A 14169-nucleotide genomic window follows, 5' to 3' on the forward strand; every position below is an offset into this window, starting at 1 on the left:
TAACTTTAACTGTTTTTTTCAGACGTCGACTACCTTTTCTCTGTTTTCCATGTAGTTGATGGCAGCTGGTCTGACTGGAGCGCATGGTCTGACTGCAGCGTGACGTGCGGAGTCGGTACGCAGACTCGGGACCGAAGCTGCACCAATCCGGCACCAGAGCACGGCGGGGCGGAGTGTTATGGAGATACTGAGGAGACACAACAGTGCGACTCGGGAGTATTCTGTCCAGGTATAAGTTCTATTGTTGTTCATGTATTTGTATTTCTAAGCTGTCATCTTTGATTTATTACATTATCAATGGAAAAGGCAAAGATACATCATGCATATGCCATTTCGAATCAAATAAAAGTATTGAATACTTTCATGAAAGCTTTTGCTTAAAAACATTGAGATGATAGACATATTGTTATTAGCATGCATGTGCCATTTCATGAGCCCTCTTTAACTCCTAATAAAAAAATCAGAATTGTCATTGTAGTAGCCGTCCATGTAGTTGACGGCGGCTGGTCTGACTGGAGCGCATGGTCTGACTGCAGCGTGACGTGTGGAGTCGGTACGCAGACTCGGGACCGAAGCTGCACCAATCCGGCACCAGAGCACGGCGGGGCGGAGTGTTATGGAGATACTGAGGAGATACAACAGTGCGACTCAGGAGTATTCTGTCCAGGTATATTAGTTCTATTGTTGGGATGTTTTGGGATGGCAGGGGCATTTTTGAAGTTCATAATGATATACAGGTTATACAAATGAGGACTTGATTTGCATAATTAATGAGGAACTTGTATATTCCATTGTTTTCAATAACTGAACTTCCATAAATGTAACATATGTTAATTATAATAGGTGGGATATAAGCAGATACCAAGTATGGTAATGAGGAACTTACTTACATAATTTGTGTCAAATTGCAAAAACGATTTATGATTAATGATGGGAATTTGATAATTATGACATATGTACGTTAGTAACTACACCACGCATAAACTATGTTAATGTGTTTGTCGATTGCATGAAATTTACAAAATGTCAAAAGCTCTACATATTTCATGGAGGCATGAGGTCGCCGAACTCTAAAGTATATTATAATATAATACAAGTAAGAGATTACCTCAATTTAGTCCCCACAAGATAAAATAACTGACAAGGGATCATACAAGACAAAGGAGAAGTCACTTGAGAAATAGAAGGACTAATGGATAATTGATGGACATGCAGCTACTCTTATTAGTAACCTGGGTTTTGGTTTGGTTTGGTTTGGTTTGGTTTGGCTTGGTCTGGAGATGGAGATCTGTATAACCAAACCAAAGTAGCCTGGGTACCATCCGGAAAGTAGTTTGCTACTAAGTGTACCAGTGCCATAGGGTCAAAGCGCCACCAAACTGACCACATGCCAAATGGATCTAACCCTTTGGGTGCACCAGTAGTGGTCAGCATTGGGTTTGTGAACTGGTGATTAATGGTGCTGGTGCGAATTCTGGGAGCCAGGAGACTGCAGTTTCAAACAGTTTCTTACTTTCCTTCCCATGCCGACCCTGTGAGTTCAGTAACAGGCTTAAGATGTGATGAACTTGGAGATTCGAGAACGAATCTCAAAAAGGAAAGGGGGAGTAGTGGATTTGTGAGCTGGTGGCCCGGGTTCAGCGCGGATTCGAATCCCAGGAGCCATGAGACTGTTTCTTATAACTCACTTCTTACACTGGAAATGGACATCATATAATGTCATCCAAAAGAAGCATCTTCTGAAGTTGCTACCATTCCTCCTCCTTAGGCCTTGTAGGCACCGTTCTTATACGTGTGTGGTTTCACGTGATTAGTACAATAACAGTTTTCTTCAGTCAAAAAATGTTGCTGCCGTGAGGATTACTACGGTAACCCAAGTTGGACCGGAAGTCTCCACTCCGAGCTGCACCCCTTAAACCGCTCGGAACAGGATGGATTTTTTGCTGGTAATGCGCCTCCTTGCTGCCGTATCAACTGCTTTTCTCTTCACCCCGCCTGTCCCACGGATGCTGTCCGAGAAGTGCTGCACCACAGTTTTTTCCCCTCTTCCCTACCTTCACCCGTTTGTACGGGGCGTTCTTGTTGTTGTTGTGTGTACATTGTATTACTATGGTGCTTCGGCTTTGACGTTGACTTTGGCCTCATAGAACTTGATGCTTCGTTTTCCCCACTTTCCACAGGGCGTTGTCGCATATTTTATATCCTTGTGCTGACTCTTTATTTATATAGATACGAGCGCTTCATCTAGTTTGTCTCATGTACCTGGTCAAGGAGGTCAGTGGGGCCCCTGGGCTGCCTGGTCACTGTGTAACACATCCCCAGCGGCATGTGGAACAGGCACCCATGTCAGGCACAGGGAGTGCCAAGGCATGGTGTGTCACCCCGAGATGAGGGGGGAGTGGGAGCGAATAGCAACCTTTGAGGATGGGACCTGTGAAAAGCCTTGTGAAGGTAAGGATTGATGGAAGTTCACCTTTATCCACTATATGTATGGTTATGAAGTTGGCAGACTCTGATTTTCAAACTGCAATATTCTGAAAGTATCACAATTTGAACCGCTGCTTGTGGACTTGATATCTGTAAATACACTGTTAAATATCTTTTATATTTTTTGCACTGCAGCTGACAATGGTGGAAGAGGAGCTTGTAAGTACGATTCCAATTTTTATTCACTGACCTAGCTTTTTAACCTTTGTGTGATGTAGCGTACCAGAAATAGCATGAAAAAGTCAGATGAGACTCTTCTGTTAACTCTCGAAATGTGATGCCTAAGGGCGATTCTCTGTATTACACTCCGTGATCATACACCATATGATGAAATCAGAGGAAGACTCGGAATAGAACACTCCATTGTCAAGGCCATCAGGTTTAGAAGACTAACAGGTGGTTCGGACATGTAGTAAGGTAACCACCAAACACATTGGTCCATAAAACCTACTACCAGGAGTTTCAAAAGCCAGGACCATGGGGTAGACCTCCGAAGCGCTGGAAGGATTAAATTACAAAAGACACGGGATTGCGTCTTATGTCTGCGGAAACAGGTGCAAAGGACCGTGCAGCTTGAAGAGTTCTGATGAAGATGAGCAAGGAGCCAGTCCCTGGCCTAGGCACTTAGGCAGGCAGGAAATAGCATTTATCAAAGAATATGTAATTTTGTAGACTACAATGGGAACTGGGGTGAGTGGAGTAACTGGGAATGCACTGAGCCATGTCGGCCTGGTGTCCAGGCTAGGAGGGAGCGTTACTGTGATGACCCTGCTCCAACACCTGGACATCACTGCATCGGGGATGAGCAGGGGGCAGACAGGCAGGAAGAGCCTGCTGCATGTGAGGAGTACTGTGAAAAAGGTAAGACCTGGGTCTGACGATTGCTAATGATTATTTTTCAGTCTATAGGGACACCGAATTAGCTTTACACCCCGTTCAAACTAGGATTCGCGTATCCGGATATATCCTGATTCGTGGTGAATCCAGATTCGCGAACCCTGGTATGAACGGTCCAAATCCGGATCTTTATGGGATATATCCGGATACGCCGAATCCACATCTGGAGGTGGATTTATCCGGATTCGCTGCGGGGTGAACCCTGGTATGAACGCAATAGGATTCACGTATCCGGATTCGCTGTCGGATCTGACGTCAAACTCTTAAGTAGCGTTTGCTTTAGTGTAGCATGGTAAGGGTGAGGCAACGGGCTGCGTCGTGCACTTGGAAGAAGGCAATGCAACCAAAATGACGGAGTGTTTGCACGGCTACAAGTACACGTCATTTTAAAGTGTCGAGTAGGTCGTGAAGACGTGTACTTGTAGCCGTGCAAACACTCCGTCATTTTGGTTGCATTGCCTTCTTCCAAGTGCACGACGCAGCCCGTTGCCTCACCCTTACCATCATACACCAATGCAAACGATACTTAAGAGTTATGTTTGACGTCACCAAACAGTATCAGATGATGTAATTAGGATATATCCGGATCTGATTTTGGACGCGAATAATCATATCCGGATTCGTCTAACCCTGGTATGAACGCAAATGGATATATCCAGATTTGCGCCGTACCCGGATATATCCGGATACGCGAATCCTAGTATGAACGGGGCCTTATAAAAAGGGCATTGCAATAGACCAGAAACAAGATTGCAATCATCAACTGTGACAAGCACAATTTCTATATCATAACACGTCTATCCCCGCAAGACTAAATCTGATGGTAATAAATCTGATAATTAAGTGGATAGTGCAATCAAAAAGATTTCATTACGATTGTTTATCATTTTTCAGGGTGTGTAATCAGCAAATCTAGTGCCTCTGTATGTCACAATGTGATTTTTTCCCATTCTGTACAGAGTGGACTGACTGGTCGTCCTGGTCTACTTGCTCCATGACCTGTGACGCTCCTGTGAGGAAGAGGATCAGGGATTGTCTGGGGATCGGGTCTCCCTGTCCTGGAGAGGCAGAGGAGGTTAAGGGCTGTGATCAGGAGTGGAGACACGACCCCTGTCCTCCCCGTAAGTCAGTTCTTCTTTTCTATTCTACCTACAATTAGTGCTTCATCAAACTGATAGGATTTAGTATACTGTGCACTCAGTGAGCAGAAACTTTTAGATTGTAAGTAAATACCAATTGAAGCATAGTTTGACTGTGTTACATTTCACAATAGAATTTTTCTTAAAGATTGCCTGCTTCCTCTCCATCTTGACCTTTCACTTGACAATTGGAGACCAGTAGTAGACAGTATTTTCTTCTTATTTCTAACCCCCAGAGGATGGCCAGTGGGGCTGGTGGGGCCCGTGGTCGCCAGACTGTTACCCACAGTGTAGAGAAGGTTTACACACCAGACACAGGGACTGTGACAACCCTCCTCCTGTTGGGGACGGCGAATGTGAGGCCAACCTGTTTTCTCTACATACCAGTAGTAGTCTTTTGTGCAGTGTGCCCATTGCAACAAGTGGCTGAGCATGTAAATACAAGCATGTATATTAGAAAAAAAATTAGCTATTGCTTTTGTTTTAATTCAGTTGAAAATGTGTGTCAAGCAATAAATTATACTCACAATTCTGAAAACTCATCAACAGTAATATCTTTAGTTTGGTAAAAAAAATACTATCAGCATTATTGACTATTGGCACCTCCTGATAGGTAGTTTGTTCCTGTAGCTGTTATCAATACAGAAGATACAAATTTCTATCTGCTAGTCCATGGAATGAAATTGTTTCTTGCATTTTTTGTAAGACTGTGAAGGAGAGGATGAAGACATGAAGCAGTGTGAGGTTGCAGAGTACATGATGGAGCAGTGTGAGTCTGTAGCAGAGTGGACTGTAGCAGAGTGGACCAACTGGGGCGACTGGCAACAGTGCACAGCCACCTGTGGCATGGCGACAGGTAGGGATGAGGACATGTCTCAGGAATGTTGGACCTCAACACTTTTACAACATAGCCTATGGCTAATCAGACCAACTTCAATGAACAACATATATGGGTCAAGCCGACGAGGGTGTCAGACTGAGTTGCCTTGGGCTGAGTTAATAAAACTGTACAACAAATCAGCATAAGACCATAGGCGGTAGGCCATCGAGTTTTTGTTGAAATCAGTATTAGTTTGCTGTAATAAATATCTGACTCCAAGGAAAGATTGCCGAGAATCGTACACTTACACACACCCGGGTACTCTGTCCACGGAAAAATTCAGGCCCGAGAATCGTACACTTATACACACTGGGTACTCGGTCCACGGAAAGATTCCCAAGAATCGTACACTTACACACATTGTTTTCACTTACACACACTGTGTACTCGGTCCACGGAAAGATTCCCGAGAATCGTAGACTTAGCGGTTACACAAACACGCTGTCGATTCCAAAGAATCACACATACGAACGGTTGCCGAAATCACCCGAAGTTTACCGAACACTGACTTCCGAACGCTTTGGTGTTAGGAACAATAATAAATAGGTAGGAAACGCCGTTTCAAAAGCCCTTGTTTTCGGCGAAATGCCGCAATGAAATAAAACACACTGATACTGCTTATTATCTAGGTGTTACTTTCTAGCCATGTAAGATTCCTTAGGACACAACACCTAATAATAAAGAAAATATGCAGCATTTTGTAAAGTTCGATTTCCGGGGAACAGCGTTACCAGCAGTACCATACCTGGCCGGTAGGGTCGCTGCTGCACAAGACGATTACATCCTTGCTAGCCAATCAGACGCAAGACTCAGAAAAGTTCCCGCGAAAGTTTCAGTGAACCAAGTACACCGTGTGTATGATTGTGTATGATTCTCAGGATTCTTTCAGTGGACTGAGTGCATGGTGTATGTTAGTGTTATGATTCTCGGAATTCTTTCAGTGAACAAGACGCAGAGTGTGTTAGTGTATGATTCACGGGAATATTTGAGTGGACCGAGTACACTGTGTGTTTGGTAGTCAGTGTATGATTGATTCTCGTGAATCTCTGTGGAACGAGTGCACACTGTTTGAGTTCATGGAGTCTTATTTCAGTACGACAAAGTACATGTAATACTGATTTCAACAAATACTCGATGGCCTATTGCCTTTTGTCAAACCAGCCACGCCGAAAACTATTCTCACGTAAAAGCCGAGAAGCCCCAGATCCATCATAGAACCATGGTTCTAAGTCACATTTCCTGCTGCCACCCCTATTGGTAACGCTCTTGCCGGATAGTATTTCCTACCCAGTCACTTTTATGCAGTTAGAGAAGTTAGCCCCTTGGCGGTTCATCGGTTCGAGCAGGGCTTCGCGAACGCGTTCGAGCCAACTGCGAAACTGTTCTACACCCGTCGACCTTTGCGCGAACTATCCCCGTGATCTAGAACGACGCAGCAAACGGAGCTCGGCGTACACAGTGCGTCTTTCAAGCTCAGCATGCTTGTTTATTATTTGATTCAATGGACCGAGTACACAGTACGGTAGTACTGTATACAGTGTGTGTTGAGTGTATACGTAAAAATAAAGCAACAGCGATTTTGACAAAAACTCGATGGCCTATCGCCCATGATAAGACCAGAAAGGAGAATCCCTCAGCAAAATATGGTCTTTTAAAAATAGGATGATCTATCTATTGAGATGACATCCACAACCACCAATACAAGGTCTTTCCTTGCATGTTTTTCATCTTTCATTTGATTTACAAGGTGTTGTTTCCACAATTTTATCTTGATGTCCTAAGAAAAATGAGTTACATGTAGATACTAATTTTTTTCTTGTTGAAGCATTCTCACTTACTGTTCATATCATACAATATCCCTTTGGTATCATTACCAGTGACTGACACTTAGTTTATTTTCAGGATTTAGAATAAGACAGTGTAAGAACGAGGATGGAACCCTGGCGAACACCTGTCATGGGACGGACAGAGAGGAGGCTGAATGCTCCCTGCCACCTTGTTCTCTACTGGAAGTACAAGGAAACCCCACAGCAGAGCAGCTGAAGCAACAAGCACTTGCAAATCTCATTGTGCAAGAGGAAAACAGTGAGTCATGAAGAGATGAGCTGGACAATGTTTGACTATCCCGCTGTTATATTGCTAACCTAATGCCAAAATTAGATGATTTTGGTTACCAATGTTAATATCAGATATCAACCTTGCCTTGCTGCTAGTCTGTATCTCTAAATTCATAAGTACATTAATAGCTTTGAATCATGTAGCACATCTTCTGTTTGCAGAAATCCATTACAACATCATAGTAGAGACAGTTACAGATGCTAAACTCCCCTGTAGACGAGACAAGACTCAATTGGCTGCAGAATCGGCTGAGTGGAAAAAAGACGGCATGTCCTTAGAGGTGGATGGAAAACACTTGGTGTTGGACAAGTGGGATCTAAGTAAGTGTCTGAGGGTAGGAAATCATACATGTACTGTAGCTTATGGAAAGATATCAAAACAAGAACATTATCATGCATGCATGGTACATATTCTTTAATAAATATTATATAGATAAAAGAGATTTGGTGTTAACAATCTGCATCAAAACCCTGTAGCGTGTATTGAGACCTTGTCCCCCTAACACTCTGAGGTCTTTTGTCTTGTTACAGCTATCAAGTCCTCCGAGGTTGAAGACAGAGGCATCTATGTGTGCAGAAGGGGTACAGAAGAAGATCCAGACAATGCACCTATAATATATGCAGTAACAGGTGAGGATTCATTTGATCAAAGATCACAAACTCTGGATTATCAATATCACTGATCATTGTACTGTATACTAGCAAGCAGTAGAAGCCATGATGTACCAGAAATCTATACGCCAGACTCCATAGGTCACTGGGAAAATAGCAGGAATGGGGCAAATAGACAGATAACATACCCAAGGAGTTAGCTGGGCTGGAAGTAAATGGTTTGCTGTACTCCCAGCCCGGCTAACTCTTCTGGCATGTTATCAGTGTATTTGCCCAAGTCCTATTATTTTTCCAGCAACCTAGGGAGTCTGGTAGAGACTTGCCATGATGCTGTCTTGGCACTTAAAGTATTAATGTATGCACTTCTTTTCATACACAGAAACAGACAGGTGGTTTATGTTTAAATTCGTTTGTTTCTCCTTATCCTGTATCCCCAGCTATGACCCAATAATTGTATTACACCCTTCCCTGTCACATCTACCCACCTCGTCTCCCCACAGTGATCCCAAGAGAGGGTAAAGGTGGGAAGACTGTGAAGACTAAAACCCAAATCAGTCTGCCCTGCAACGCTGGGGTGTTAGCCATCCTGATTGAGGGGGCGACTGCTCAATGGAAAAGGGACGACAACGTCGTAAAGAACATGGAAAACCTGGGAGTAAGTGTAGAAACACACCTGCCTGTGACTTGACTTGTCATGGTTAGAACCTTAGGTCATCTAAAAGTCTTTATATCAGAATCAAACATTGTACTCTGATTACTACCAACACAGATGAGCTTCCAAGATATTGTTACAATAAGGTAGAGTTGAAAAGTAGTGTCACCTGTGATGCACATTCCTCTCAGCCACTTGAGCTTCTTCAGCACCAAATCTTGACATCCACAGAGTCTTGTGATACCCGAACTAAGCCTGGAGGACTCCGGTGTGTACACCTGTGATGTGAAAGATCCACAGAAAGGCAGACACTACACAACCAACAGGGTGCAACTAAACGGTAACCTGGATGGGTTACAGACAGAAACCTTGAGTGTCATTTCTTTCATATACCAAATGTTGATCAGTTGATTTGACATGCTTTGCATTACATGCATTTTGTTCTCCTGTATCCTTCCATAATCGTGTTTGACACCAGTGACTTTTGCTTGTTTTCCAGTTTCATTTCATAAAACAGTATTGGACCTGTTCTAGCAGTTGAAGTGAACTGTGATGACTGTCACTCAGAACATCATAATCTGTCTTTATCCAGCTGTAGAGATTGTTTATAAACACAGTGCTTCATATGTTTGTTCCTTTTAATGAGCAGGTGTATAACTTTTACTTCTGCAGTTGTCAAGGCTAACATGATGGACCAGGCTCTTGGCCAGGCACAAGAAATCAAATTAAAGAACCCAGCTATCTATGGGGCTCTTTGTGGATTTGGGGGATACATTGTGCTTGTTGGCATTGTGTGCTTGATCATGAAAAGGTTTGTAGTTGTCAGCTTTTCTGTGGACTGGGAGTAAACAGAAATAAATGGCTGAACTTACTGTATGCTATTCCTACACTCAACCCCCATTCACAATGATTTTCTTATAAAGACAGGGACTTTTGCTTGCTTCCTGTCAATTGCATTACATTTTAATGATTTACAGTTATTGGCTGAACCGCCATGTGAATATTTAACAGGATTATCATATCTCAGGCCTCTAAATCAGCACAAACACAACTCGGTTGTACTTTGATTTCTTGTGATTGTTTGACGTTTATGATAATAAGAACAGGGCTTAGTTTTATAACAAAGAAACTGTTCTCTTTCATATTTTTTTTTCAAAATTGGCAGGCTGCCTTTAGTTAATGTGTACCACCTTTCTTTCCACAAATCTGTGCAGAATCCGGGCTAGAGAACTGAAGCAAGAGGAGGAACTAACATCAGACGAGGAAGAAAAAATTGGAATGGTGACGAAAACCTTTATTTGTTGGTCCCAATTAAAAGTCTATTTGAACAAACTTTGTTGGAGGGCTGTTGGAGATGATGCAAGCTTTGTTACACAAGAACATTTTTTTCAATACAGCTTGGTGCTGAGTCTGATGAGGGGCTGGTGGATGGAGCCGTCACTGCAGGGGGTGTAACTGAGGCAGCACCAGAGGAAGAGAAAGAATCTGAAAATGAGGAACCAGGCAGTGATGAAAATGAAGAAGAGCAGGGATCAGACAATGATCAGGATACAGAACAGAAAGGTGACGGTGATGATGATGATAAAAGTGAGGAAGAAGGAAGTGAGGAAGAAGGAAGTAATGATGGGAAAGGAAAGGATGAAGGAAAGGGTGATGATAGAGGAGGAAAGGATGAAGATACAGGTGCAGAAAGTGATGATGAAGGGGGTTCTAGTGAAGATGATTAGACTAACATTAGTTTACTTAGACAACTATTGATGAAAAATTGCAAAATTTTATCAAATATGAGAACTTGTTTATTATTGCACAAAGATGTAATCTGTATCTTCCTCCTTCTTGTTGTCTTTGCTACAACTGATGCTACATAATGTTTGTTTTCATCTGTGTATATTCTCTAATTTGTTGTAATGTTTTCCAAAGATCTCAATCAGAGCACCTCAAAGAAACATTCAACTAACTTTGTATACATCATATAGTGATATACATCATCTACCAATTATGGTAAATATGTAGTACTGTTCAGAAGAATATGGAAAGTTTTCAGTTATGTAGAAAACATGATTAGTGTACAGATGCCTTTTTGTGTAATAAGGCGATGCCGTATCATATCCAACTTAGTCGATCTCTGTATGCTAAATTTGGCTGACACATCAACTAGTTACATGAATACTGGCGCTTTCATCTTACTTAGATTTACTCTTGAATTCTCTTAGCAGCCAAGTCACTGGATATATGATGCAGGTTTCATACATTTATTGTTCTCAGCTTGATCTTATGCTCGTCCTTTGTCTAAGCTTGATCTAAGCTGCAGCATCATTTCGTAGATTAAAATCGGAGTGGACCTATGTCAGAGTTGATCAATGACATGATCTAAAATCTGTTGCTTTACTACAATCTAAATTAAAATGTCTGACCTTAAATAAACAGGTAGATCTTAAGTGACAAGAGATGCGTTCACACATCAGTGAATACATTGTATTCAAAGCATTCTTGTTTCTGCAATTAAATACTGCTTATTTCTTAGGTTTGCATACACTGTATGTGAATCATCTACTGGATGCAGGGCATAACTTGTTGGTAGCACACGTAAATATCCCATTTGTACTGCAATGATTGTTATCCATTTGTTGTGTCAATCATATTTCTCCTGATTATTGACGCTTGGCTGCCACTGATAAGCATTCGTCTAAAACATTGACACTATCCTTCTAAGTATCATTTCTTCTCCACCTGATCAAGAATATGCTGTGGTCCGGCATGCTGGTGGCAAACACCAGTCCTAACTTCTCATTCAGATCGAACCCATCCAGCCAGTCACAGTCTCCCGCGATGATACTGGAGCCTCTCTTGGACTTCCTGATGACAGGAAGCGGGTACTGACAGATGTACCTCTGAGTCCTGACGTCCATGACATACAGGTGCTGCCAATGGTAGATCAGCGAGAACACCATGCCGAACCCCAACAGGGCCGGGGAGCACTGCTTGGTGGGAATGATACGCAGCTCGAATGTCGCAAAGTCCCACAGGTGGATACCTATGTCGGATGCACAAACTATAGCTCGCCCATCAAACTGTAACCTCGGCAACAAGCTGATGCTCTTGTCCTCTGACACTGCCAGGGTTCTGAGGGGTTTGCAGTTGACCTCTGTGCTGATTGGCCATATCTTGATTTCATTTCTGTCCATGCTGATCAGCACATATTCTCCTGCTCGATGGAGGACAGAATCTACTTGGCACTTACTCAATATAACTCTTGTCACCCACTCGGTGTGCCCACGAAAGACATTGTAACACTCCGCTGTGTTCAGACCCCAAAGGTTGACTGTTCCGTCCGCTGACCCGCTCGCTAACAGCTGTAATTCATCGCTGTAGTCCACACTGAACACCGCACCAACATGGCCAACAAACACCTGCGTCCTTTGACCTGTGGCCCAATCCCAGCATGCCAAAGTGTTATCAAACGAGGCAGTGACTACCTTGTCTTTGTCAAACTTCAGGTCAGCACAGGTGTGAGTTTCAATGACGTGTAAACACTTGCCGGTCTGTACGTCCCACAGTCGCACGGACAAGTCGTCAGACCCTGTTGCAAGCTTCCCCTCGCTATAGTACAGGGCGTACACCCTGGCACTGTGACCGTACAACGTTGTGCTCTCAAAGGCTGTCCCATCCTCTAGGTCCCTGTGCCTGGAAATGGCCCTTAGGTAGGAATGCTTGAGCAGCTGTCCATCTGGAGACTTCTCATCGCAGTCCATCCTCAGTCCGATCTGCCAACACGCAGCATACCAGGCCTGGGAACACCCACTCACCACCTTGTTCCACTGCTTACTTACCGCACAACACCTGCACAAGGGGTAGACAGACATGTAAATCCTTACAAACCGGCTTGTTGTAAACAAACGCAAAACTCTGTTACCCAACACTGCTGTCTACAATAACACTTCTGAGGTTGCTTAAGATGTGGGCTTCAATTCTATCAACGAAAGGTAAAGTAGAAATGACAAGGTGTTACTAATTCGCAAAGAGTAATAAGGATTTAACTTGATGCATTACCCAACTTCATAACAGGTAGTTAAGGTCATGGTGCCCAGAAACAACGGCTCACATTTCAGACACTGTGATAAGTACAGAGTAGCGATGGCACTGAATTCTTTTTAGCATTGCTGGCTACTGAACCTAAGTAAATCCATTGTCAAGAAATCTTCTTGCACTCGCAACTTTATCATCACTAACTTGCCTTAGTAATGTCTTGGGATCCAAAAATGTACACAGGTAGAAACTCAGCTCCAGAGGCAACAGTCGCAAGAAGTCTCTCTTCAGCAACGTCTCTAGTTTAGTGGATAGATGGGACAGCTGACTGGCACCGCTGGTGGCGATCAGGAGGTCCAGAGTCTCGTTGCGTTGCTTGTCGTCCAGGTCCGAGAAATCTCGAGACAGCTGGGACAGCCAAGACTTGAACTCATTTGCCTCCTTCATCCCAGGTAAATGGTTGCATCCAGTGTCAGTGTCAACATGCAAATCAGTGGTGGGCATCAATCCATTGTCAACAGCTGTTCACAGCTGGGCCCAAGCTGAAGCATGCCTTGTTTGGTCTGAATTTCTGGAGAAAAAAAATAGTCCATTGGCAACTGTCCATTCTACACAAATGAGAGTTTTGGCATTTATCCATGATACAAATTATCCACGGCGCAAGTCGCAACACTATCGGTTCTAGTCCGTGAAAATTTGTTATGTACAGAATTTAAAAGGGCAAAATACTATGGTATGTACGTTTGTGAAGACTATGGTACATGTAAATGTTCAATCTTACAATCATTGTTACGATGGAAAAAGCACACAGCTGTCTGAATGACAAGATCAACATTCATGTACGGTTACACGCGAATAAGCTATCTCCCGCCCACTTTAATGCAGCCACTTTAATACATAAAACCTACACAAAACTGACTCTACCGTCTACGATCGACGTAAATGTTCCAGCGACTGTATCTTGCTACACATGCAAACGCAGCATTCCAACTTGAGAAGGGAGGCAAATCTGATTATAAAGCTCTGAGCGAGATGATCACGAGATGGTCCCGTAGGCGGGCACGAGTGGGCGGAACTGCGGTAGGTTTATAATAGATTGGATTGCACCACCAAACGGTTCCTGAAAGACTAACAATCCAACGATCTACGTGGAAATGGAACTCGTTGTTAGATAGCCTATACATTCGAAAGTACGTTCACATCCACCCATCAAACATAACGTACCTTTCTCCTTGCGTTTAGCTCCGTACTGCCAACAATAACACGAACACTGACCCGTTCGTGCACTTGCCCCTTCCCTAATGGCTTTCCGGTAAGTAAACCCTGGCTACCTTTCCATTGGTGCGTTGAGACCCATAA

At 43.3% G+C, this 14169-nt stretch overlaps 2 protein-coding genes across 3 annotated transcripts; one reads left to right on the forward strand and one right to left on the reverse strand.

Moving 5' to 3' along the window:
- The first annotated feature begins 173 nt into the window (after nt 1-173).
- On the forward strand, nt 174-11307 carry LOC118410052. Its single transcript, XM_035811533.1, has 16 exons — nt 174-229; nt 479-667; nt 2230-2451; nt 2623-2646; nt 3160-3348; nt 4344-4505; nt 4760-4879; nt 5230-5379; nt 7306-7488; nt 7683-7841; nt 8052-8150; nt 8633-8787; nt 9016-9124; nt 9457-9595; nt 9999-10065; nt 10182-11307. Exons 3-16 carry the CDS (start codon nt 2370-2372, stop codon nt 10509-10511), a joined length of 1968 nt encoding a protein of 655 aa, XP_035667426.1. The 5' UTR covers nt 174-229; nt 479-667; nt 2230-2369; the 3' UTR covers nt 10512-11307.
- A 145-nt stretch (nt 11308-11452) lies between these two features.
- On the reverse strand, nt 11453-14159 carry LOC118410094 (F-box/WD repeat-containing protein 2-like). Of its 2 annotated transcripts, none has more exons than XM_035811586.1 (3): nt 14035-14159; nt 13019-13381; nt 11453-12624 (listed from the first exon to the last, which is right to left on the reverse strand). In XM_035811586.1, exons 2-3 carry the CDS (start codon nt 13312-13314, stop codon nt 11493-11495), a joined length of 1428 nt encoding a protein of 475 aa, XP_035667479.1. In that variant the 5' UTR covers nt 13315-13381; nt 14035-14159; the 3' UTR covers nt 11453-11492. The 2 variants fall into 2 exon arrangements, with proteins under 2 accessions (XP_035667479.1, XP_035667489.1); XM_035811596.1 differs by lacking the exon at nt 14035-14159 and adding an exon at nt 13735-13970.
- Between the last annotated feature and the right edge of the window lie 10 nt (nt 14160-14169).

This window comes from Branchiostoma floridae, chromosome 1 (assembly GCF_000003815.2).
Source record: "Branchiostoma floridae strain S238N-H82 chromosome 1, Bfl_VNyyK, whole genome shotgun sequence".
In the NCBI taxonomy this organism is placed as follows: Eukaryota; Metazoa; Chordata; class Leptocardii; order Amphioxiformes; family Branchiostomatidae; genus Branchiostoma; species Branchiostoma floridae.

Coding starts and splice junctions, on each gene's coding strand:
- LOC118410094 (XM_035811586.1), bottom strand. CDS start 13,314: ATGCCCACCACTGATTTGCATGTTGACACTGACACTGGATGCAACCAT. Junction 12,625..13,018: donor GATCCCAAGACATTACTAAG/GCAAGTTAGTGA, acceptor CCCCTTGTGCAG/GTGTTGTGCGGTAAGTAAGC.
- LOC118410052 (XM_035811533.1), top strand. CDS start 2,370: ATGGTGTGTCACCCCGAGATGAGGGGGGAGTGGGAGCGAATAGCAACC. Junction 3,349..4,343: donor TGAGGAGTACTGTGAAAAAG/GTAAGACCTGGG, acceptor CATTCTGTACAG/AGTGGACTGACTGGTCGTCC. Junction 8,151..8,632: donor TATAATATATGCAGTAACAG/GTGAGGATTCAT, acceptor GTCTCCCCACAG/TGATCCCAAGAGAGGGTAAA.